This window comes from Mesoplodon bidens, assembly GCF_964165515.1.
Source record: "Mesoplodon bidens genome assembly, chromosome: 10".
NCBI lineage: Eukaryota > Metazoa > Chordata > Mammalia > Artiodactyla > Ziphiidae > Mesoplodon > Mesoplodon bidens.
In genome coordinates, this window is record NC_138172.1 from 9881226 (window position 1) to 9904739 (window position 23514).

A 23514-nucleotide genomic window follows, 5' to 3' on the forward strand; every position below is an offset into this window, starting at 1 on the left:
AAGCAAAAGGAAGTCTGCCAGCACCCAGCGTGGTGTGTTGAAGGACTGAAGACATATAAGCTTAAGAATTCTGCCACAAGAGGGAGCAAGAAGCATGGAGCAGGCATATCCACAGAAGGACCAAGAAAGCCTCAGACTTCCTATCATGACTGATGGAAGTTATTTCTCTCCTGAAGTCAGTTAGTAACGACTAGAGGAGGTGACTGCAACATCAAATGCAAATACAACACTGTAAGACTTCAAGAAACATAAAAAATAAAGGAAAGATGATACTACCAAAGGATCACCATAATCTTCCAATAGCCAATCCCATAGTCATGGAGATCTACAATTCATCCAATAAAGAATTCACAATAGCTCTTCTGAGGAAGACCAGTGAGGTACAAGAAAACACAGACAATTCGATGAAGTCAGAGAAAACAACACAGAAACAAAATGAGAAGTTTAACAAAGAGAAATCTTAAGAAAGAACCAAATAAATTCTAAAGCTAAAGAACATAATGAATGACGTTTTAAAACTCAACAGAGAACATCAATAGTAGAATGAATCAAGCAGAAACAAGAATCTATAGATTAGAAGACAGAAACTTTGAAGCTACCCAGTTAGAGGAGAACAACAACAATAAAAATAAGAAAGAGGAAAGGATATGTGATCTACCAGATACCATCAAAAGAAGCAATATGTGAATTATTGGAGTGTCAGAAGGATAAAAGATGGAGGAAAAGGTACAAAGTTTTTTTCAAAAATAATGACTGAGAACTTCCCAAATCTGGGAAGTGATTTGGATATCCAAGTTCATGAAGCTTATAGGTTGCCAAATGATTCAACTCAAAGAGATCTTCTCCAAGATACTTTATAATAAAACTGTCAAAAATCAAATCAAAGAAAGAATCTTGAAGACAGCAAGAGAAAAAAGCTTGTAACTTACAAGAAAACCCCCATAAGATTATCACTGTATTTTTCAGCAGAAATCGTAAAGGGCAGGAGAGATTGGAAGGATTGATTTAAAGTCATGAGGGAGAAAAACAAAACAAAACTGAAAACATTCTACCCAGCAAAACTGTCCTTCAGAAATAGGAAGAGATAAAGACTTTCCTAGGTAACCAAAATCTGAGGGAGTACATAACCATTAGACCTGCCTTACAAGAAATGCTGAAAGGAGTTCTTCAACCTAAAATGAAAGGAAGCTAATTAGTAACATGAAAATGTATAAAAATATATAACATACTAGTAAAGGTAAGTATGTAATCAAATTCAAGTATGGAGTCCAGTTCAGAATACTTAATACTGTAATGTGGTGGTGTTTTAAACACTTAACTCTAGTATAAAGGTTAAAATTAAAAAGTATTTAATACCTATAGCTACAATAGTAGGTTAATAAATACATGATATAAAAATAGGTAAACTGTGATATCAAAAATATAAAAGGGTGGGTGAGTAAAAAGGTAGAGTTTTGTATGCAATTAAAGTTGTGTTGTTACCAGCCTAAAAAGACTATTATATTTATAAGATGTTTTATGTAAACCTCATGATAGCCACAAAAGCAAAACCTATAGTAGATAAACAAAAGATAAATAAAGGAATCAATGCATACTATGGAAAATCACCAAGTCACAAAGGAAGACGAAAGGAGAAGGAGAAAGGAATGAGAGCACTACAAACCATCCAGAAAACAATTAATAAAATGACATTAGTAGTCCTTACCTATCAATAATTACTATTAATGTGAATAGATTAAATCATCTAATCAAAAGGCATAGAGTGACTGGATGGATTAAAAAAACAACCCACAAGACTCAACTATACATGACTCACGTCAGTTTTAAGAACACACATAGGGTCAAAATGAAGGGATGAAAAAAAAATTTCCATGCAAGTGGAAATCAAAAGAGAACAGAGGTGTGTTATATCAGACATGACCGACTTTAAGCCAAAAACTATAACACCATGCTTCAAAGGCTATTTATGGTTAAAACAAGGGCATTTATTTGGAAGGAATAGAATCCTAGAAGTTGGAATACAGACATTTGGTAAGAAATTGATAGGGCTGAGGACACTGAGTCCCTAAATTCTGATGAGTAATTTTTACCAGTAGAAGCAGCCTTTCCACTTCTATCAGAGGGAATTAAGCCTGCATTAATAACAACAACAACTACTACACAAGAGACAAAAAAGGCCAAAGATACTGATAAATAGGTCAATTCAATTCATCAAGAAGGTATATCAATAATAAATGTATATGCACCCAACATCAGAGCACCTAAATATACTGAGCAAATACTAACAGATCTGAAGGAAGAAATAAATAATACAATAATAGCAGGAGACTTCAATACCCCACTTTCAATAATGGATAGATCATCCAGACAGAAAATAAATAAGGAAATGTTAAACTTGAACCATACTTTAGACCAAACAGCCCTAACAGACATATACAGAACACTCTCAACAGTAACAGAACACACAGTTTTCTCCAGAGTACACTGACCATTCTCCAGGACAGATCATATGATAGATCACAAAACAAGCCTTAGCAAATTGAAGAAGACTGAAATCATCCCAAGTATCTTTTTCAATCACAGTGGTCTGAAATTAGAAATCAATAACAGGATGAAAACTGGATATTTCACAGTATGTGGAGATTAAACAACACATTCCTGAACAACAAATAGGTCAAAGAAGAAATGAAAGAGAAATTAAAAAAAAAAAACATGCATACCAAACTGCTTTGGAATGCAGCACAAGAAGTTCTCAGTGGGAATTTTATAGCAATAAATGTCTACATTTATGTAAAAACAAAGGCCTCAAATAAACAACATATCTTTACACATCAAAGAACTAGAAAAAGAAGAACAAACTAAGCCCCAAGTTAGAAGAGGAAAGTAAATAACAAAGATTAGTGCGGAAATAATGATATAGAGACCAGAAAAACAACAGAAAGATTGACAAAACTAAATGGTGTTTTTTTTTTAAAATATAAACAAAATTGACAAAGCTTTAGCCAGAAAACTAAGGAAAAAAGAGAGAAGAATCAAATAAATAAAATCAGATGTGAAAGAAAAGACATTAAAACTGGTAACACAGAAGTAATAAAGATCATTAGAGACTATTATGAATAATAATTCACCATGAAATTGGATAATCTAGAAGAAATGGATACATTTCTAGAAACATAAAACCCACCAAGACTGCATCATGAAGAAACAGAAAATCTGAACATAGCATAACAAGTAAGGAGATTGCCAGTGATCAAAAATCTCCCAACCAAAAGAAGTCAGGATCAGATGGTTTCCTTGGTGAATTCTATGAAACATTTAATGAAGAATTAATACCAATTCCTGTCAAATTCCTTTAAAATTGAAGAGGAGGGAACACTCCCAAACTTATTTCATGAGGCCAGCATTACTCCGATACCAAAGCAAAGTAAGGATATTACAAGAAAAGAAAACCAGAGGCCAATAACCCTGATGGCTATAGAATGAAAAATTCTCAACAAAACACAGTTGCCCCGGGAACAACATGAGCTTGAACTGCGTAGGTCCACTTATAGATGTTTTTTTCTTTCCCCAAACACATACTATAGTAACACATGACCCGTGGTTGGTTGAATGTGCAGTTCAGGAACTGCAGACAGGGAGGACCAGCTGTAAAGTCTTATGTGGATTTTCGATTGTGTGGAGAGTAGACACCTCTATTTTATTTTTTATTATTTTAAAAGTTATTTATTTATTTTACTTGGCCATGCCACACAGCTTGTAGGATCTTAGTTCCTCAAGCAGGGACTGAACCCATGTCCTTGGCAGTGAAACTGCACAGTCTCAACCACTAGACCTCCAGGGAATTTCCTTTTTATTTTATTTTTTAGAGAGTAGACACCTCTAAACCTCACATTGTTCAAAAGTAAACTGTACAGACAAGCTGAATTCAACAGCACATTAAAAGGAATATACACCAGGTAGGATTTTTCCCTGGGATAGACAAATGGTTCAACATGCACTAATCAATAAATGTGACGCACTACATCACTAGAATGAAAGATAAAAACCATATGATCACCTCAACAGATGCAAAAAAACCCAAAAAGCATCTGAAAAAATACTGGATTCTTTCATGATAAAAAAAAACAAAAAACAAATTGGGTATAGAAGGAATATGCCTCAACCAAATAATGGCCATGTATGATCAGCCCACAGCTAACATCATACTCAACAGTGAAAGACTGAAAGCTTTTCCTCTAAGATCAGGAATGAGACAAATGTGCCTACTCTCACCATTCCTATTTAGTATGTTACTCTTAAAGTACTGGAAATTCTAACCAGAGCAATCAAGGAAGAAAAAGAAACAAAGGCATCCAAATTGAAACAGAAGAAGTAAAACTGTCTTTGTTTACAGATGCTATAATTTTATATATGGGAAATCCTAAATACCCCACCAAAAAACTGATAGAACTAAAAAACCAATTCTGTAATTTGCAGGATACAAAATCAACCTACAGAAATCAGTTGTATTTCTGTACATAAACAACAAAACATCTGAAAAACAAATAAGGAAAGCAATCCCATTCACAACAATATGAAAAACAATAAAATACTTAGGAATAAATTTAACCAAAGAGATGAAAGTTCTGTACACTGAAAACCGAGACTTTGAAATTAAAGAAGACATGAATAAATGAAAACACTCATGTTAATGACTCAGAATTAATATTGTTAAAATGTCCATACTACCCAAACCCTAGACAGACATTCGATACAATCCCTATCAAAATTCTAGTGGCAATTTTCACAGAAATGGGAAAAAATTCTAAAATTTGTATAGAACTACAAAGACCCCTAATAGTCTAAGCAATCCTGAGAAAGAATAACAAAGCTGGAGTCATGATCTTTCAGACATCAAGCTGTATTACAAAGCTATAGTAACCAAAACTGTGGTACAGGCATAAAAACAGACACATAGACCAACAGAACAGAATCGAGAGCCCAGAAATAAACCCTTGCCTATATGGTCAATAGTATTTGACAAGAAAGCCAAGAATACTTAATGGGGAAAGGATAATTTCTTCAATAAATGGTATTGGGAAATTGGATAATCAATGCAGAAAAATGAAATGGACTTTGTCTTACACCACTCACAAAATTGAACTTGAGTAGATTAAACAGAAGACTTGAAACTGTAAAATTCCCAGAAGAAAAGAGGGAAAATGGTCCTCGATATTGGTCTTTGAGAACAATTTTTTGGGTATGACATCAAAAAGCACAAGCAACAAAAGCCAAAATAAGTAAGTGAATTATATCAAACTAAAAAGTTTCTGCACAGCAAAAGAAATAATCAACAAAATGAAATGGCAACCTATAGAATGGGAGACAGTATTTTGAAATCATATATCTGATCAGGGTTAATATCCAAAATATCCAATATTGGATATTGGTTAATATCCAAAATGTGAAACTCATATAACTCAATAACAAAAATACAGACCAAGGGAAAAAAAAAAACAGTCTGATTAAAATATGGTAGAGGAGCTGAATGGTCATTTTTCCAAAGAAGATATACAAATGGCCAACAGGTACATGTACCAACAGGTACATGAAACGATGCTCAACATCACTAATCATCAGGGAAATGCAAATTAAAACCACGATGAGATACCACAGCACATCTTTTAGAATGGCTATTATCAAAAACACGAGATAACAAATGTTGGCAGGGATGTGGTAAAAAAGGAACCCCCGTGCACTGTTGGTGGGAATATAATTGGTAGAGCCACTGTGGGAAACAGTATGAATGTTCCCTAAGAAATTAAAAATAGAACTACCATATGATCCAGCAATTACATTTCTGGGTATATATTCAAAGGAAATAAAATCAGGATCTCCAAGAGATATCTGCACTCCATGTTTATTGCAGCATTATTCACAAGAGCTAACATAAAGAAAAAACCTAAATGTCCATATAGGGATGGATGAATAAAGAAAATGCGGTATATACACAAATACACACATACACACAATGGGCTACTACTCCATCATGAGAAAGAAGGAAATCCTGCCATTTGCAACAACATGGATGGAACTTGGAGGCATTATGCTAAGTGAAATAAGTCAGAGAAAGACAATTACTATATGATATCACTTATATGTGGAAACTTCAAAAGCTGAACTCAAAGGAACAGAGAGTAGAATGGAGTTTCCAGGGGCTAGGGAGGAGGTAATTAGGACATGGCAGTCAAATGGTGCAAACTTTCAGTTACAATATAAGAAAGTTTTGGGAATCTAAGGTACAGCAAGATGAGTACAGCTGACAATACTGTATTAGAAACTTGAAAGTTGCTGAGACAGTAAGATGGTGTTTTCACCACAAAAAAGAAATGGTAATTGTGTGAGGTGACAGGCTCTGACTAACACTACCATGGTAATCGTTTTGAAATACATATAAATGTATCAAATCATGTTGTACACCTTAAACTTCAATAATGTTATATGCCAATTATATTTCCAGAAAGCCGGGGAAAAATATACTGGGATCCCAATAGATAAATGATGCAAACCCTAAAGCAGGATGCGCTGTGTGAGTCTACTGAATGCCACACTAACTTCTACTTCCTATTTTAATTACTCGCTGGTTAACTGTTGAACAAAGCAACCATAAGAACACACTGACAACACAATTTACATTCGTTAATCAAAAGTGTGTAGAGTAGAATTTGTACTAAGTGCATCACTGTATATCAGCTTTTTAGAAAATAACCCTCATGATTCTTATATGGAGCGAAGGAGTTAACTACATTTTTGCTAAAAAATTTTGACCAGAAGGAACTATAATTTCTGTGGCCTCTAGGATTAAGACATTGAAAACAACATATTTCTATATAATTAGTCACCATACATCAAACTTTCTGTAGTTTTAATTCTGACAATTTCATCTTTCCCAAGGGAATTTATCTTCTTTCATTAAAAATATGCTGGGTATGCCCTTGTGATGTTGATTTTTTTAAACTTTCAAATTTAAATCCAAAGGATCACTAATACCTTAGGAAAATTAACCTTTTTTATATGTTGACATTTTTAGTAGGCATCATTTATTTTTAAGCTCTTCTAAATATATACCTTGAATTTTTCTCTTGAGACCTTCATCATTATTATGATGACTTCACTTTTAATGTTTCCCCTTGTACGGAAAAGCCTACGTTGTAACTTAGATGCTAGTTCCTCAAAGGGTCATCCTACTACTATGGCTTGTAGAGTGTGAGGACATACATCCCAGTCATACCTACCTAAAAAGGAGCTTGCTTGATAAATAATACCACCTCTAAAATATTAATGCAATGGAATAATGCCATCTAGTAATTATTGGCAATATGTTTTAAGTGCTTGCTATTTATGACATTCAGCCAAAAGAGTAACAAGAAATGTGAAGAACTGGGAAAAGGCAAATTTGGAGCTACACAAGGTCACAGTATTTCAGTCGCTTAATGCAGTACGTCTTTAGGATGGCTACTATTACTGCCAGAGGTCTTGATCATCTAGCTGTCCTTCAGTTTGCCTGGGGAGCGCTAATGCGATTGATGTGGGGCTCTATAGAATTTCCTACAATCTCTTGAAAGATTTAACAGCAGGGATCCATTTGCCAAATAAAAGGTAAACAGATCCCTCTGTGCAGGTCTCAAAGGGGCTACATTTACACGCGTGGAGTTGTTCAAAATACAAAATAATTTGGGAAAGAGGTGAGCTCCAGTAAATAGATATTTTCCAAGGAAACTTTTATTAATTTACTGTTTCTTGGACTGGAGTGTCCTTCTGTTTTTCAGACCTATCCATCTGACTAATTCCAGCGCCCACCTCCTTGCCTCTGCTCTGATGAGCACTGCATTCTTCTCTGTGGGTGCCTATACTTGCCTGTTCCAGTGGAGCGGAACACTCCGGCAACGGCAACCCAAAAGGCAGCATTTTTTTAGACTGTGACCAGCCCACCTTTTGGTTAGATCACTGAAATGACATTGGGAAATAACTCTTCCTCACTGTGCACAGGTTTAGTGGGACTCAGAATCAAGGTGTCCTACTTTCCCACAAGCAAAACATAGGTAGGCCCGTAAGCACTTAAACTTAGGTTTTATATAGTTCCCTCCTGTTCTATAAGCTAACTAATATTCTTCCAATATTTTATCTCTTTTGCTGACATTTATCAAAACCTATGAGATTCAAAACCGGGAGTCTTTCCCAATGAACATTTTTGTAAACCCTGGGAAAATAAAGGTTCACTTGAAGGCTGAATGCAGTGTCATTAAACAGGGAGAATAAATCAAACTTGCTGGCCTGTAAAGTTTAGTGGTATAATGATAACTATTACAAAAGCATGGTTACTTTCTGAAGTAAGCTACCCCGGAACAATGATTCTCTTCCCCTCTACTCAACTGACCAAGAAATTCTATTGTTCAAAAGAATTTTCTGTACCTGAGCCTCTACTGCAATATTAAAAGATGACCTATGTTCCTTTTCACTAAACCTTTAACTTCAGTGTCAGCATCCCAAGTCCTTTTTCTCCTTAGCACATGCAACATGGTAACCATACCCAAGTCAATGAATAAAAGAGAGGTTCATTTTATCTTCAGATCTTTTCGCATTCCTCCACATTGCTCGGGTGCAGTGAAGGTAAGTGGAAGAGATGAGGAGGAACTGCTGAGATATGCTTTTTCACTGTCTATGTCTCCAGGCAGCAAAAACACTCATTTATCAGCCATGTTAGTCCCACTTCAACAACGACGTTCTACTGCCTAGAGGAAGCCCATCTTTGCCATCAGGGTGATACGGATCTGAGGATTCTCCAAATCAAGGGAGACTATTTTTCTCAATAAATATATGATGACTTTGCAAACCAAAGCAGCAGGATGCTGGCTCCCAGTCAGTTACTGTAGGAGTTAGGGCCAGACCACAAGTTCTTAGCCCAAAAGCCAAAGCATATTCTGCAATACTTCTTATGTTGGGTCGAAGAGCACTTTCCATCTAGTAATTTCAGTCAAAATTTTTTCAAGGTGATGTTATTTCTCTTATACCATTTAAAAATTTAAATACCATTACACAACTTTATTTGGGGTTTTTAACATGACTCTTTTCCTAAAATGTCATTCACCACCCCATTTAGGGCAGCCTTGTTTGCTAACTTCTACTTACCTTTGCCGCTTAGCTAAGCATCTACCTTCTTCCAGAGTTCTCCTTTGCAGCATGCCCCAATAAGGCTGTGTTCACTGCTCTACTTATGTATTTCTAGTCTTAGAAAGCAGACTTTTTTTTGTCTTTTTGTTGTTACTACTATAATTTTACTTATTTTTATCCTGGAAGAGTATCTTACCCGAAGAAAGTACTCAGATATTCAATGTATGAGTGTAGGCATATCACCATATTTCTTTTCCTATTTTTCTTCTATAATGTCAGTTTATTATAGCCAATTAATGATAACTTTAGAAAACCAAAATTGGGAAATCTTCCAACAGTTTTATGGTACCAACTACAAACTTGGAGTCATCGCCTCTTATGTTACCAGTAGAGTATTTTTAAATTCACTGTGCATTTATTGAGCCTAGTCTTTTTTGGACATTATCCTCGAGTATGGAAAGTCAAATACAACATAATTCCTGCCCTCAATAAACTTACATTCTAAAATAAATGAGTCATGGATATGAAATGTACAGTGTGGGGAATATAGTCAATAACTATGTAATATTGTTGTATGGTGACATACTGTATGTAACTAGACTGATCATGGTGAACATTTTGAAATGTATAGAAATACTGAATCACTACACTGTGTGACAGGAACTGACATAGTGTTGTAGGTCAATTGTACTTCAAAAACAAACAAACAAACTCATAGAAAAACAGGTCAAACTTGTGGTTACCAGAGGCAAGGGGTGGAGGGAGGGAGAAGTGAATGAAGGCAGACAAAAGGCACAAACTTTCAGTGATAAAATACATAACTGCTGTATGTTATACATGAGAGTTGATAAGAGAGTAGATCCTAAGTGTTTTCATCACAACAAAATTTTTCTATTTCTTTAATCCTGTATCTATGTGAGATGATGGATGGTCACTAAACTGACTGTGATAATCATTTCATGATGCTTGTAAGCCAAATCTTCATGCTGTACACCTAAAACTTACATAGTGCTGTATGTCAATTATACCTCAATAAAAAAGGAAGAAAAAAATAAAAATAAGCTCACATTCACATGGGAGACGATGAGATAGATTACAATGATCACAATAACATGCAACTAATTCCATGACAGTTATGCACAAGGTGTTACGGAACTCATAGAAGCAACACTCTTCAGTTACATTAATGAAGGTAAAAGCCAAATGTCTGAAGTAAAGTCTCTCTAGATTAAGTAGAAAAACATTTATTTAAATTATTTTGGATAATCTGCAGAATCACCGGGGGGACCAGGGAACCAAAGTTACAAAATGAGTTGAAACAAAGGATGACTAGGCTGTCAGAACCAAAGCTAAAACAGTACCACAGAACCAAGGGAGCTGGGGCACTGCTGCTGCTACTCTTGGAAATGGGAAGCTGGAGATTATACCACTGCTGCCATTTCATGCTAGATAACACATCTACCCCTGGAGCACGGATATGACTGCTGCTGCTGTCAACAAGATGGGTTTTCCATTGCCCCTGGTTCTTTGTGTCCCCAGCTCTTGATCCATCTATGGTGGGTATGTCTGGGTGTGTCTGATTAGCCGAGACTCAGTGACATGGCTGTGCCTTAGCTTCGAAGGAGGCTGGGGACATGAATATCTGGCCTCTTAGGAGTGATATGCAGCCTCATTCTCTCATCAAGACCTGATCGATTGGTCATTCTCCATGAATTTATTCATGGAGAGGGACTTTAAGGTGCTGTGCTATTTAAAAAGACAAATGTACACACTGTGATCCAAATCAGGACCATGAAGGAAGACTAAGGCAGGGATAACTTTTTTTCCCCAAGGAGTTATGTTTTGGAAAAATAGATTGTAGTTAGCTTGTAATCCACGTAGAAAGCAAAGCGTTAGCAAAGGCACAGAATATCTTGAAACCCACAGAAGTTTGACTGTGGCGGGGCAAGGAGTGTGTGTATGGGGACTTGAGGTGGGAATTAAAGATGGCAGGCCTAGTGTGGAGTGAGATGGGTGATTAAATCAGACACCAGGTCAGAAAGGACCTATATTCCATGCTAGACACGTTTTAGTCAATCCTCTGGGGTAAGGGAAGCCAGGAACAGATAACAGAATGGCTGTATTTGTATATTAGAAAGTTGATCATTTTAGTAAAATGGATGCTATATTGGAGGAGCTAATCTGGAGGCATGAGTAACTGGAGCTGTGAATCACGGTGAATAAAGTGGAGCCCAGAACTAAAGTAACTGTACAGGTAATGGGGATGAGGGTACATTCTCAAGATGTGCTAAAAGATCCAGTATGGGTTAAAATCTAAAATGTGGTGCTAACCACTGAGGGTCCAGAAATTAAAATAAAATAATAAAGCTTCTTCTTGAGGAACTTACAGTTTAGTTTTAAGCACAACTGAAAATAGATGATATTATGAGAGTGCTTGTGATTTTGTATTTTGAAATTAAGTCCTTATTCAACACCTGTATTTAAGCTGGGACCGCAGAACAGTTCATTAAGGAAACACTCCAACCAGACATTAAAAGGTCTCAGAATTTTCTATATTCACCATGATATAGACATAGGCAAAAAAAAAAAAAAAACTGGAAAATCCTCAAATTTAACATAGATACATAGATGGGGGTATTGGGAATTATAGCCTTGTTGCATCACAGTGCTGTAAATTTTGTGTGGGGACAGTAACAGGGAAGAATAAAGTAGATTTAGGGCAGGGGTAACTGTGACATACCAGAGCAAACAGATCTAGGATACAATTTTTGTGACCCACAAGTCACAAAATTATATATCCTAAAAATTATATATCATATGTCCTCCCTCTACATGCCTTTTCTACCTAAAAGGCAAAGGGAAAAATACAACTGTTCCTTTCTTTTCTCTTTCCTTTAACAAATATTTGCTGAATGGCTTGTAAATGCCAAAAGTTAGGCTAGATGATAGGGTCCCAAGGCAAAGTGCTTGACCTCATAGAGGTTACAGCCAGTCAGGGAAGACTGACAACAACCCAACGAAAGAGAGCACTGCATCTGTGAAGCAAAGAGGAGCAAAGAATCCTCTAATAAGAACAGAATCCTATAATGAACAAATCCAACTAGTTCCTAAGGTCTAGAAAAAACGGAGGACTGAATAATAGTTACTAATAGTCAATTAAATCTTCACTTAGTCATGCTAGGTAAGAATATCCTAGGTCAAGATAAAGTATTAAATAAAAAGAAGTTCTAGAGTTTACCTGACTAATAATGAGAATAACTGAAATAACTGTATTAAGTGATTGGCATGAAATACCAAAAGATAGCTCAAATATTCTTTCTGGTTTTGAACAGTTGATACGTCTCACGACACCATGGCAGTAACAGATCATGACTATTTTTGTCATATTGTGAAGCAGTGGTCATGGGATTCTCCTGAAAATTGTCTGGCAGACTAGAAGAGTTGTATGTGATGTCCTTACTCTTGTAAACCTTGACCCAAATTTAGTTCACATGATCTGGACTATATGAGTGACTTATGATATTATAAGCATTTCCTTTGCCCCTTACTTAGAAAAAGGAGTCTTTATGTCTAATTTACGCTATTTAGTTTATTATGTTGACATGAATTTTAAAGCACATTGGGAGCGAATAATCTCTCATTCTCTGTGATACTAATCAATAAATTGCTTTTATCGATACTGCATATGCATCCATTCAAATATACAGGGCGATTTATGCAAATATAACTGTTCTACAAACATCTCATCATCTGAGAAAATCATGTTACAGTCCTTTCTGAAAGTTCAACAAGGAGCAGCATCCATGCATATTTAAATATCTCATGACTATACATGAGACGAAAATTATTGAGGTTTTCTGACAGCTTAGAGAAACTGTATGTAAGCCCTCATGTCCCAGGCAAATTAGATGGCGCCCTGCTGAAGGATGGCTTCTTTTTCTGACATCATTGTCTTGATTTGTTCTATCAGAGTCTGACAAAGGAGCATGCACCCCACGTTCTAAGCCTACATGCATGGTGGAAATCTTTGAGGCTCCAGTTTTACAAGCAGCCTTTGGTTCAGGACTTAAGTCTAAACTTTGGAACTAAAGCATTTTAACAGAGTGAAACTCTTACAGACATTTATAAAGAAGAAGAACCACAATCTTCAAACTGTTTAGAAAGAATGGAAGTAACTCCTTGGAACCTTCCAGCAGAACGCAGAAACAACATCAAGCTTATGCTCGATAAACTTATGAGCTTATGCTCTACCCCCACCCTCACACACACACACCACATACATAGAACAACTTGAATAGCTCACTTCCTTTCCTTGTTATGCTTCTTATATGATGGAAGCATATTAGTAAGAATAGCAACCATAACTCAAAAAGACACATGCACCCCAATATTCGTTGCAGCACTATTTACAATGGCCAGGTAATGGAGGCAACCTAAATGCCATCGACAGGTGAATGGATAAAGAAGATATGGTACATATATACAATGGAATATTACTCAGCCATAAAAAGGAATGAAATTGGGTCATATGTAGGGATGTGGATGGACCTAGGGACTGTCCTACAGAGTGAAGTAAGTCAGAAAGAGAAAAACAAATATCGTATATTAACGTGTATATGTGGAATCTAGAAAAATGGTACAGATAAACCAGTTTGCAAGACAGAAATACAGACACAGATGTAGAGAACGTATGGACACCAAGGGGGGAAAGCAGGGGCAAGGGTTGGTGGTGGGATGAATTGGGAGATTGGGATTGACATATATACACTAATAAGTATAAAATAGATAATAAGAACCTGCTGTTTAAAAAAGTTAAATTAAATTAAAAAAGGAATAAACATACATCCCCCAAACAAAAAACCCAAAAACTAGATAAATAAATATTATTCAAATTAAGAAAAAGAACAGCAACTCAGCTATTCTATATAATTATATATATAAATAACCTTTGAGTTATAACTAAAGGCAAATGTTATCTATCACTAGTTATTTTCAAACTTTTGAAATTCAAGCAAAAATGCTACTGATTTATAGGAAACTAGTGAGGAACACTAAGAATTAGGTGTCACTGGGTATTGTGTTCCCCATACATGATCTTATTTATTTTACCAAGCTGATCATCATTAATCTCATTCTCTATATTAGGAATCTGAGAACTTGGGAAGTTCAATCTTGTGTCAAAAGTTGTACAGCACAGAAGCAATGGAGCCCATTATTCAAATCCAGGTCTTTCTGATACCTCAGTGCTTATGTATATGCCACACTGCCTCTCCCACAGATACACCTTGGCTTGTATCTTTCTTGAGGGTAAGGTTCTAGAAGCAGCAGGCAAAGGAAAAAAGTAAACATTGAAAATTGCCCTTGAAAATTCCCTAAAATTCCCTAAGTATGCATACTTCCCCAAAATTCCAAAAGGGCAAATTTTAAAAATCCTTTTTCTTTGTATTCTGAATTAGAATATATTGCTGTTTCTTTGACTGAAAATCAGAGGAAGTAGTTGGATTCTTCTTAGAGGTCGTGGAATATGAATATGTATCCCTATACACTGGAATCACCTTTGGGTTAGCAAGATGCTCACAATATGAGAGGCCCACAGAAGTGACACTCACTGAAGAAATGATGGAATCATGTTTCCCAACTCAGGTTTTTTTTTGAAGTAATACACACACTGAGTGAGTAAACTTACCATACTCTATTTCAATTATAATTTTCCCTCCTCTTTATTTCCTCTTTTTTGAAGGGATGGGTAGGGAGTTAAATGCAGGGGTGTTTGTTAAGCACACAAGTGAATATACTTAAATTGCAAATATGCTATGGTTCCAAAGAAATTTAATATAAATACACATCAACTATCATAATACTTAAGGTGAAGAAGAACTGATTGAAGACATTACCTGAACCCTCAATGTTTTCTGGCATTTCGGCAGCTGGCTGTGTAGTTACACTCATCCCCAAATGCAAAGGCTTTCAGATTGAAAGATTTCATCCAAAATGGCTGCCAATAATACAATTTTATTTTTGAGTTGTGTCATTTCAATATATTGATATCATTAGCTAAAATTATGAGCTGGGGAGCTCAGACCATATTACCAAAACTTTTCCTTTTTGAAGAGTCATACAGCAGACTCATATCTTAAGTTTTCACTAAGTGACACCAGGAATAAACAACCTTTACAAAACTCACCACTGACCTGTCTATAGAATACAGTCTTTTATAAAGGCCAACATTTGTCTTGATCCTGTCCTTATTGAACAAACAACATGATTTTGACCTTCTGAACACTGTACCTTGTGTAACAAAATGGGTAGTGCCCTTTGCTTTGTCCAGTACAAAGTGCAGTATTAAATCTGAGATCCACTTGCAGCAATTATGTAGAACAAGAAGGTATTTGAACTTTATTTCTGAGCTTTATCTTACTATTTTACCCATAGTTTCTCTTCATCTTGTCTTACCTATTGGCTATTATGCCCATATTTTAGATATGTCTTTAAGTGGGCCTCTCACATTATTTTGGTCAAAGCAGGAGTCAAAGAAACAAAGACAGAAACAAACACATAGCTATCAAAAGTGGTTAGGCTTTTCTTTAAAGATTCATGAATTCAGTTGTTAATGAGTCTTATAAATCACAGCACGCAAGATACAAGGCCAGAGTTAAGATTTCTTCCCGAATCAGAAAGTTTTTCACTGAATTTACCAGAAATGTTTCCCTTAGAAACAAAGCAGCTGGGACTACAGTAGTGACTCAGACAGACACCATCTCTCTTAGAGTCTACGGGACAAGACAGAAATCAACAACAGCAGCAAATTATGCTAATGTGTGATAACTATTGTGGGAGGAGCCACTAGAAACACAAGACCAAGCAGACAGAATCCAGGAAGTTTTGTGTGCTTGTTTACTTGAACCTAGAAATGGCGTTTAGGATGAGCCCTGTAAATGACTAGGAGCTCGGCAGTCAAAGGTGTTAACAGTGACAGTATTTCAGCCAGAAGGAAGAGTACAAGACTGACCCAGCCCTCCAGTGACATTTTCAAATTAGAGATCATGATAAGGTGCTGAGTTAAAAGCACAAGATTCATAAACATGTCGGGGCTTCCTTATTTCAGTAGCCATGTAAAGACACACCATCTATAGGCGGGAGCATTACATGCCTGAGGATGTCTGTAGTCTGAAAGCAAAATACTCAAAGCCATGTCTTCAGGATTTATGACATCTTTCCTCGTGAAAAGAACCTCTGTTTCTATTGCCTTGCTTGTTTGTTTGCTTTATGGTTAGTTAACTATTCTGGGCAATGACAAGTTGGATAATATTCTTACCATCAAAACTGAGGACCAGACTTTAGCCTAAGAGCTTTTTAGGAATATCCAAGCATGCATTTTTTAAAAATATATATGTTTACTAGATCCAGTATTTCCATATGGGGAAGTCTGTGTATATATTGTTATGATTCCTAAGTTTGAAGATTTTGTCTCGTTTTTTCAAAATCTGACCGATGGAAGCCAGCTGGCTAAACATTCGAACCCATTACCTCCATTTTGAGCTTAATAAACATACGTAAAAGAATCTTCTCCAAATGCCACCTAATAGAACTGTCTTTCTCAAAAGAATCTAAAGTTTCAAAGAGTATTTGTCTAAGTACATTCTACTGCCTGGATAATTTACTTAATTTTGTTTTGGCCAAGTCATTCAGAGCCCTCAGTGTCATTCCCCTTCAAAGCAAAGTGTCCCTGTGGTTGGGTTCTCATAATTTAAACAATTCTCTCTATTTTGGAGACCGGCAGAGAGAAAGGACACATGAAGAGGCACATTTAGCCACACTTGCTCATGTTTCCATATACAGCCTGCAATCCACACTATTATCTATTACACAGAAGTCAGATATCAATTTTACTACCTAGTTTTTTCTCTCCATTTCTTCCATTAATACTTAAAGGGATTTCAGTTTCGTAGCTTTGAAAATATTCTCTTCCAAAACAACAAAGCATTTTAAATGAAGACTTTGCAAATTTACTTCGCAGGCAAGGGGAAACATGAGCGTAGGGATAGGGCAATTACCAATAGTGTTTGTTTAATAAAGATTGAAAGAGCTCTATAAGCCACAGACATTCAAAGAGGGTCATCTTGATCATTGCAATCTCTTCCTACCTGCCTCTTTGGAAATCTGCGTGAAGGATTCCACACCTTTCTCTCCATAACTTCCTTCCGATGCAAGAGTAGACACATAATTCCAACCCAGGGCCTTTACGATGTCTACCATGGCCTGGGCTTGGAAGGAATCGGGCGGGACCACACGAGAGAAGAAGTCATAGCGACGGTCATCACTTAACTCGGGTGCCGTTGATGCATAACTAATCTGGGGGATCTGAAAAGATAAGAAATCACCACATGAGGGCACACCATCGGGATGTGAGAGATTCATGTATACTTATGACAATTTTCTTAAAATACAGGGCTTGAGCTCCGAAGGGGAAGTGTGTTTTGCCACACATAGCATGGAAGTGTAGACCACCTAAATGCAACCAACCACCTCTTAACAGCACAAGAAGCATCTACTTTTATGCTTTGGCCTTTTTCTCTCCTCTTGGAGAAAGGAATGGGGATGGAATGGGAATTACACAGAACATGATGATTGGGAGCAAAAATAATTTTAACCATTCTGGCTAACATTGTGAATCATGCTTTACTTCTTATACATTAATAGAAACAAAAGACACCACAGCCTAACTGGAGTGTGTATAGAGATTAGTTTAGTTGACACATCTCATGAATACTGGTAGACGCCATTAGCCATCTAACATTGGTCGAGTGCCGATCACCTATGAGGAAATGTCTAAGTAAGCTGCACGCATTATTCAATGTATTCTTCACAAGAACATTATGAAGTATTGATAGCTCACTAACACCCTTAGAGCCAGGTAAGGGGGTTCCCTGCCCCAACACCATCATTTCAGCTCTCCTGGCACTTAGGAGGGCCTTTCTCAAAAGTTTTAAGTTCATTTGGATGCTGAGAGAGCGCTGACAGTCCTGACTGAGTGGGGCCACGTGGACCTCTGACTCCCACTTTTGTGCCTTTAGAGAATTCTCTGACCCTCTACTGCATGTGGGATTAACCAGATGTCTCGAGGGGTTCTACAACTTGTGCCTGTATGGATCATCCTAGAGCAGGACCCTGGTTTCAAGAGGACAATTTAATGAGCAGATTATTCCTCTTGACAGGCACAGTGTTTATTTCTCAGGATCATTTCAGATTAGACTACCTGAGTAGTCCTGACATGCCGATTTTAGTTAAAGAAAATTACGCATTTAGAAAGAAACCTTGAAAAGAAAATATTTACCCAGGATCCCAAATACTCTAGGAGAAGACCTGAAGCAGCCATAGATGAGGAGCATGGCTTAGGGTCTAAGGTCAGGACCTCTAAGCTAGTTACTTGTACAAAGAATGCTCCCCAGTTGTTTCTCTTAACACTAGCATGCAGAAGACTATGATAGGTATGATTTATCTACCTGTAAGAATGATCAACTCCTACACAATTCTGGTTGTAAACTCTCCCAGGACTTACCCTTGTTTTAGCATAAAGATTTCTCATGTATCTAAAAGCCAGTTTTGATCTTTGCTCAGACAAAGCCCAACAGTGCAACTCTTTGGCCCAAAGATGTCAAAGCTACACTCAAGTTAATTCTTTGAGCCCTGATGATTCTACTCAATATTAACCTACTTTTCTCTTTTCAGGGCAGTTTGCCTCAAGTTTACCCATTTGACATTGTTTAAAGCTGGTTACTACCTCTGTAAAGCTCATTTCTCCACCAGCCTTTCTAGGTGAACATTACAGTCAAGTCTTGCCCTGACGGTCGATGACCCACCATTTTCCATGCAGCCCATCCCTGATGCAGTTCTGCTCTATGACCACCAGGGGCAGGCTCTCCGTTCCTGACTTGAAATCCAAAGCCACCATAAGAAAGCCTCCAAGTCTCCTGAGGGTCTGTACCTGAGTAACTCCTCAGTTACAGGGGCAGTGAAGTGCAGTAGAAATAAAATGGGATTTGGTATTGAGAAGATCTGGAATCGAAGCCTCATGTTTCTGTTCACTAGTGTTTACTGTGGTGAATATTTCACCTCACTGAGTTGGTTACATTATTAATTAGTATAAGATTCTTTTGAAGGGCAGGAATAACAAATGTGCATTGCTTAGCATGATGCCTGGGACAGTGTGGGTACTTAATACATGGGGTAACGACAATCAGAAGAGAGAAAAGTGTGTGTTTTCTTACTAAGTTTATGCATTCTCCACATTTGACTTCCCAAGTCCTCTGTGACACGTTAGCAAAAACATTTCCCTCACTGTCCTAAGAAAATATGTTTACATATTCCTATCATTATTGCTTTAGAAATAATATGTACTATTTATTTAACTCTTCATCATGTGGCAAGAATATTCTAAAAGTTTGGGGTTTATTTTTAATGTTTTAAATTTTATTTATTTATTTTTATTTAAGTATAGTTGATTTACAATATCGTCTTAGTTTCAGGTGTACAGCATAGTGATTCAGTTATATATATATATGAAACTTTTCAGATTCTTTCCCCTTATAGGTTATTACAAAATATTGAGTATATTTCCCTATGCTATATAGTAGTTCTTTGTTGGTTATCGTTATCACTAAAAGTTTTATATGCATTACCTTATCTAACCAACAGTAAAAAGTCTTCACTATACTTTATTATACTATACTATTATTAAATCATTTTACAAAAGAAGAAATTGAGACTTGAAAGTAGACTATGACCTTGCCTTAGGTCACAAAGTTGTAAGACAGACAGAGCAATACTCAAACCTGACACAGCCTAATGCAAACTTCTAAACTCTTAACTATGATAGTTCGCTGAATTGTTGCTAAAACATTTGAACAATAAGCATAAAATAACGAAGGGTATTAGATTACTGTGGTCTAGGCCAAGTTCTGTCCATAGTACTGACTACAGAGCCACTGAAAGCAATTTTACAGGTCACCCTCAGACTGCTGTTAAAACATTTTATATAAATGTCTTATTAAAATTTATACAAATATGTGAAAAGACTGAGTTCCTATGTTTCATTTATAGTTCAAGAGTTATAAATTTTAGGTGAAAAATATCAACTGAATAAAGGCTTTGGACGAAAATTAAAGGGAAGGAGGGAGGGAGGGACGGAGGGAGGGAGAGAAATACCTTTTCTTATAAGAAATAAAAAAGGAAGAAGCCAAGCATGGCAATACATTTCCATCAATTTCAACTTGTGGAAATGCAAAATCTTTGTGCTGTTGCACAGATGCCTTCCTTGCCAAAATCCCTTTCTACCTTTCAACAAGTGCTAATAAAGATACATCCAGCCCTCTACTTAAATTAGCATTTATGTAGCTGTGGTAAAACATCGCGATTGTGAAATGCCTCCAGTGCAAATGTATTTTCTAAACTGTGCCCCAAATTTTAGTAATGAAGATCCTGGTGAAGCAGATTTATTTCCTCACTACCCACTGAAATGACTGTTATCAGTGGTTTATCCCTTCATTATAAATAAGAAACACCTACCAGCTTAAGACTCATATGTCCCTTTAGGATCACACACACATCCTATATTCAGGGGTAATTATTTGTACATTACGCATATAATGATGCTAGAATAAGAAACGAACAACCAAATGGATTTCATTTCTGAGATAAAAATATGGCTATATAAGGAAATTTCCCCCAGCAATAGGAGATGAAGAACAGCAACAATGTATGTAACCTATGAAATATGCTCTGTTACTTATCAACTATTATCCTGTATATTTAGTTACTTGTTTTTAAACTGATGTTTAACTCTACAGAGTAATTATGTTGAAGTATGTATTATAACTGACCAAATTATTATTAGCCATCTTCAGTGATTAACTGACACACTCCCCTTGATATCGTAGCTATACTTTCTTTTTCTGCTATTGAAACTCTACCCTCTTGCCAGTCTCCTTCAGAAATGTAGAACTGATCTTCTGATGAAGACAATTTAGTGTAATCACACTTCTGCAACATGAAAATAAATATCCCATCTCCCTTTGAGCCTTCCTTTCCCCAATTTAAAAACCAAAAATTTTTCATCTTTATTGTAGGACTTAATTTTCATCTCACTGTATTTTGTTGTTCTTTACTCTTTATAAAAAATTGGCCCATCATACAAAAATGGTTTTGCTAATGTTGAGTACCAAATAGGGTTAAAAACATCTCACACCTTAAAATTATCATTTAAAATTTATGTAGGCATTTTTCACAGAACTAGAACAAAAAATTTCACAATTTGTATGGAAACACAGAAGACCCCGAATAGCCAAAGCAATCTTGAGAACGAAAAACGGAGCTGGAGGAATCAGGCTTCCTGACTTCAGACTATACTACAAAGCTACAGTATGGTACAGGCACAAAAACAGAAATACAGATCAATGGAACAACATAGACAGGCCAGAGATAAACCCACACACATATGGTCAACTTATCTTTGATAAAGGAGGCAAGAATATATAGTGGAGAAAAGACAGCCTCTTCAATAAGTGGTGCTGGGAAAACTGGACAGGTACATGTAAAAGAATGAAATTAGGACACTCCCTAACACCATACACAAAAATAAACTCAAAATGGATTAAAGACATAAATGTAAGGCCAGAAACTATCAAACTCTTAGAGGAAAACATAGGCAGGACACTCTATGACATAAATCACATCAAGATCCTTTTTGACCCACCTCCTAGAGAAATGGAAATAACAACAAAAATAAACAAATGGGACCTAATGAAACTTCAAAGCTTTTGCACAGCAAAGGAAACCATAAACAAGACCAAAAGACAACCCTCAGAATGGGAGAAAATATTTGCAAATGAAGCAACTGAGAGAGGATTAATCTCCAAACTTTACAAGCAGCTCATGCAGCTCAACGTTAAAAAAAAAAAAAAAACAAACAACCCAATCCAAAAAAGGGCAGAAGACCTAGATAGACATTTCTCCAAAGAAGATATACAGATTGCCAACAGACACATGAAAGAATGCTCAACATCACATTAATCATTAGAGAAATGCAAATCAAAACTACAATGCGGTATCATCTCACACCAGTCAGAATGGCCATCATCAAAATATCTAAAACAATAAATGCTGGAGAGGGTGTGGAGAAAAGGGAACCCTCTTGCACTGTTGGTGGGAATGTGAATTGGTACAGCCACTATGGAGAACAGTATGGAGGTTCCTTAAAAAACTAAAAATAGAACTACTATACAACCCAGCAATATCACTACTGGGCATATACCCTGAGAAAACCATAATTCAAAAAGAGTCATGTACCAAAATGTTCACTGCAGCTCTATTTACAATAGCCAGGACATGGAAGCAACCTAAGTGTCCATCGACAGATGAATGGATAAAGAAGATGTGGCACATATATACAATGGAATATTACTCAGCCATAAAAAGAAATGAAATTGAGTTATTTGTAGTGAGGTGGATGGACCTAGAGTCTGTCATACAGAGTGAAGTAAGTCAGAAAGAGAAAAACAAATACCATATGCTAACACACATATATGGAATCTAAGGGAAAAAAAAGGTCATGAAGAACCTAGGGGCAAGTCGGGCATAAAGACACACACCTAGTAGAGAATGGACTTGAGGATATGGGGAGGGGGAAGGGTAAGCTGTGACAAAGTGAGAGAGTGGCATGGACATATATACACTACCAAATGTAAAACAGATAGCTAGCGGGAAGCAGCCGCATAGCACAGGGAGATCAGCTGGGTGCTTTGTGACCACCTAGAGGGGCGGGATAGGGAGGGTGGGAGGGAGGGAGACGCAAAAGGGAAGAGATATGGGAACATATGTATATGTATAACTGATTCACTTTGTTATAAAGCAGAAACTAACACACCATTGTAAAGGAATTATATTCCAATAAAGATGTTGAAAAATAAATAAATAAAATAAAATAAAATTTATGTAGAAGTCAACTTTCCTGACACCTTTTAAGCACTGTAAAGCAAACAGTAAAAGCAATAAAACCATCATTCTTCAAGTCATCAGATGTAACATTTTCCCAATCCATACATTATCCATAAAATAGGAAAAGAACCAATTCACTCTAATTGGACTTTTAAAATATTTATGCATATTTAAGAATTTCTGTAAATCTAAGAGAAACAGGCTAGGGGAAAAGTACTTTCAAGAAAATCAAAATGGACATTTAAGTAACTTCCATCTTCTACACACTGTAAAAACTTTCAAGTCATCAATATTTGTACCTCACCAATACAAGTGATTGTGGTGACTGAATTCTTTAGGTGGACTGCAAGAACCATCCAAATTAGTGGCACA

General features: G+C 36.4%; 1 protein-coding gene across 1 annotated transcript in view; it reads right to left on the reverse strand.

Annotated features, from left to right (window-relative positions):
• GRM7 (glutamate metabotropic receptor 7) overlaps positions 1–23514 on the reverse strand; it is a gene marked incomplete at its 3' end in the record, with an annotated part of 813045 nt that overhangs the window by 549419 nt on the left and 240112 nt on the right. The window contains exon 2 of the mRNA XM_081247592.1: positions 17295–17511. Coding sequence (XP_081103718.1) covers positions 17295–17511 — 217 coding nt within the window. The remainder of the gene's footprint in view (positions 1–17294; positions 17512–23514) is intronic.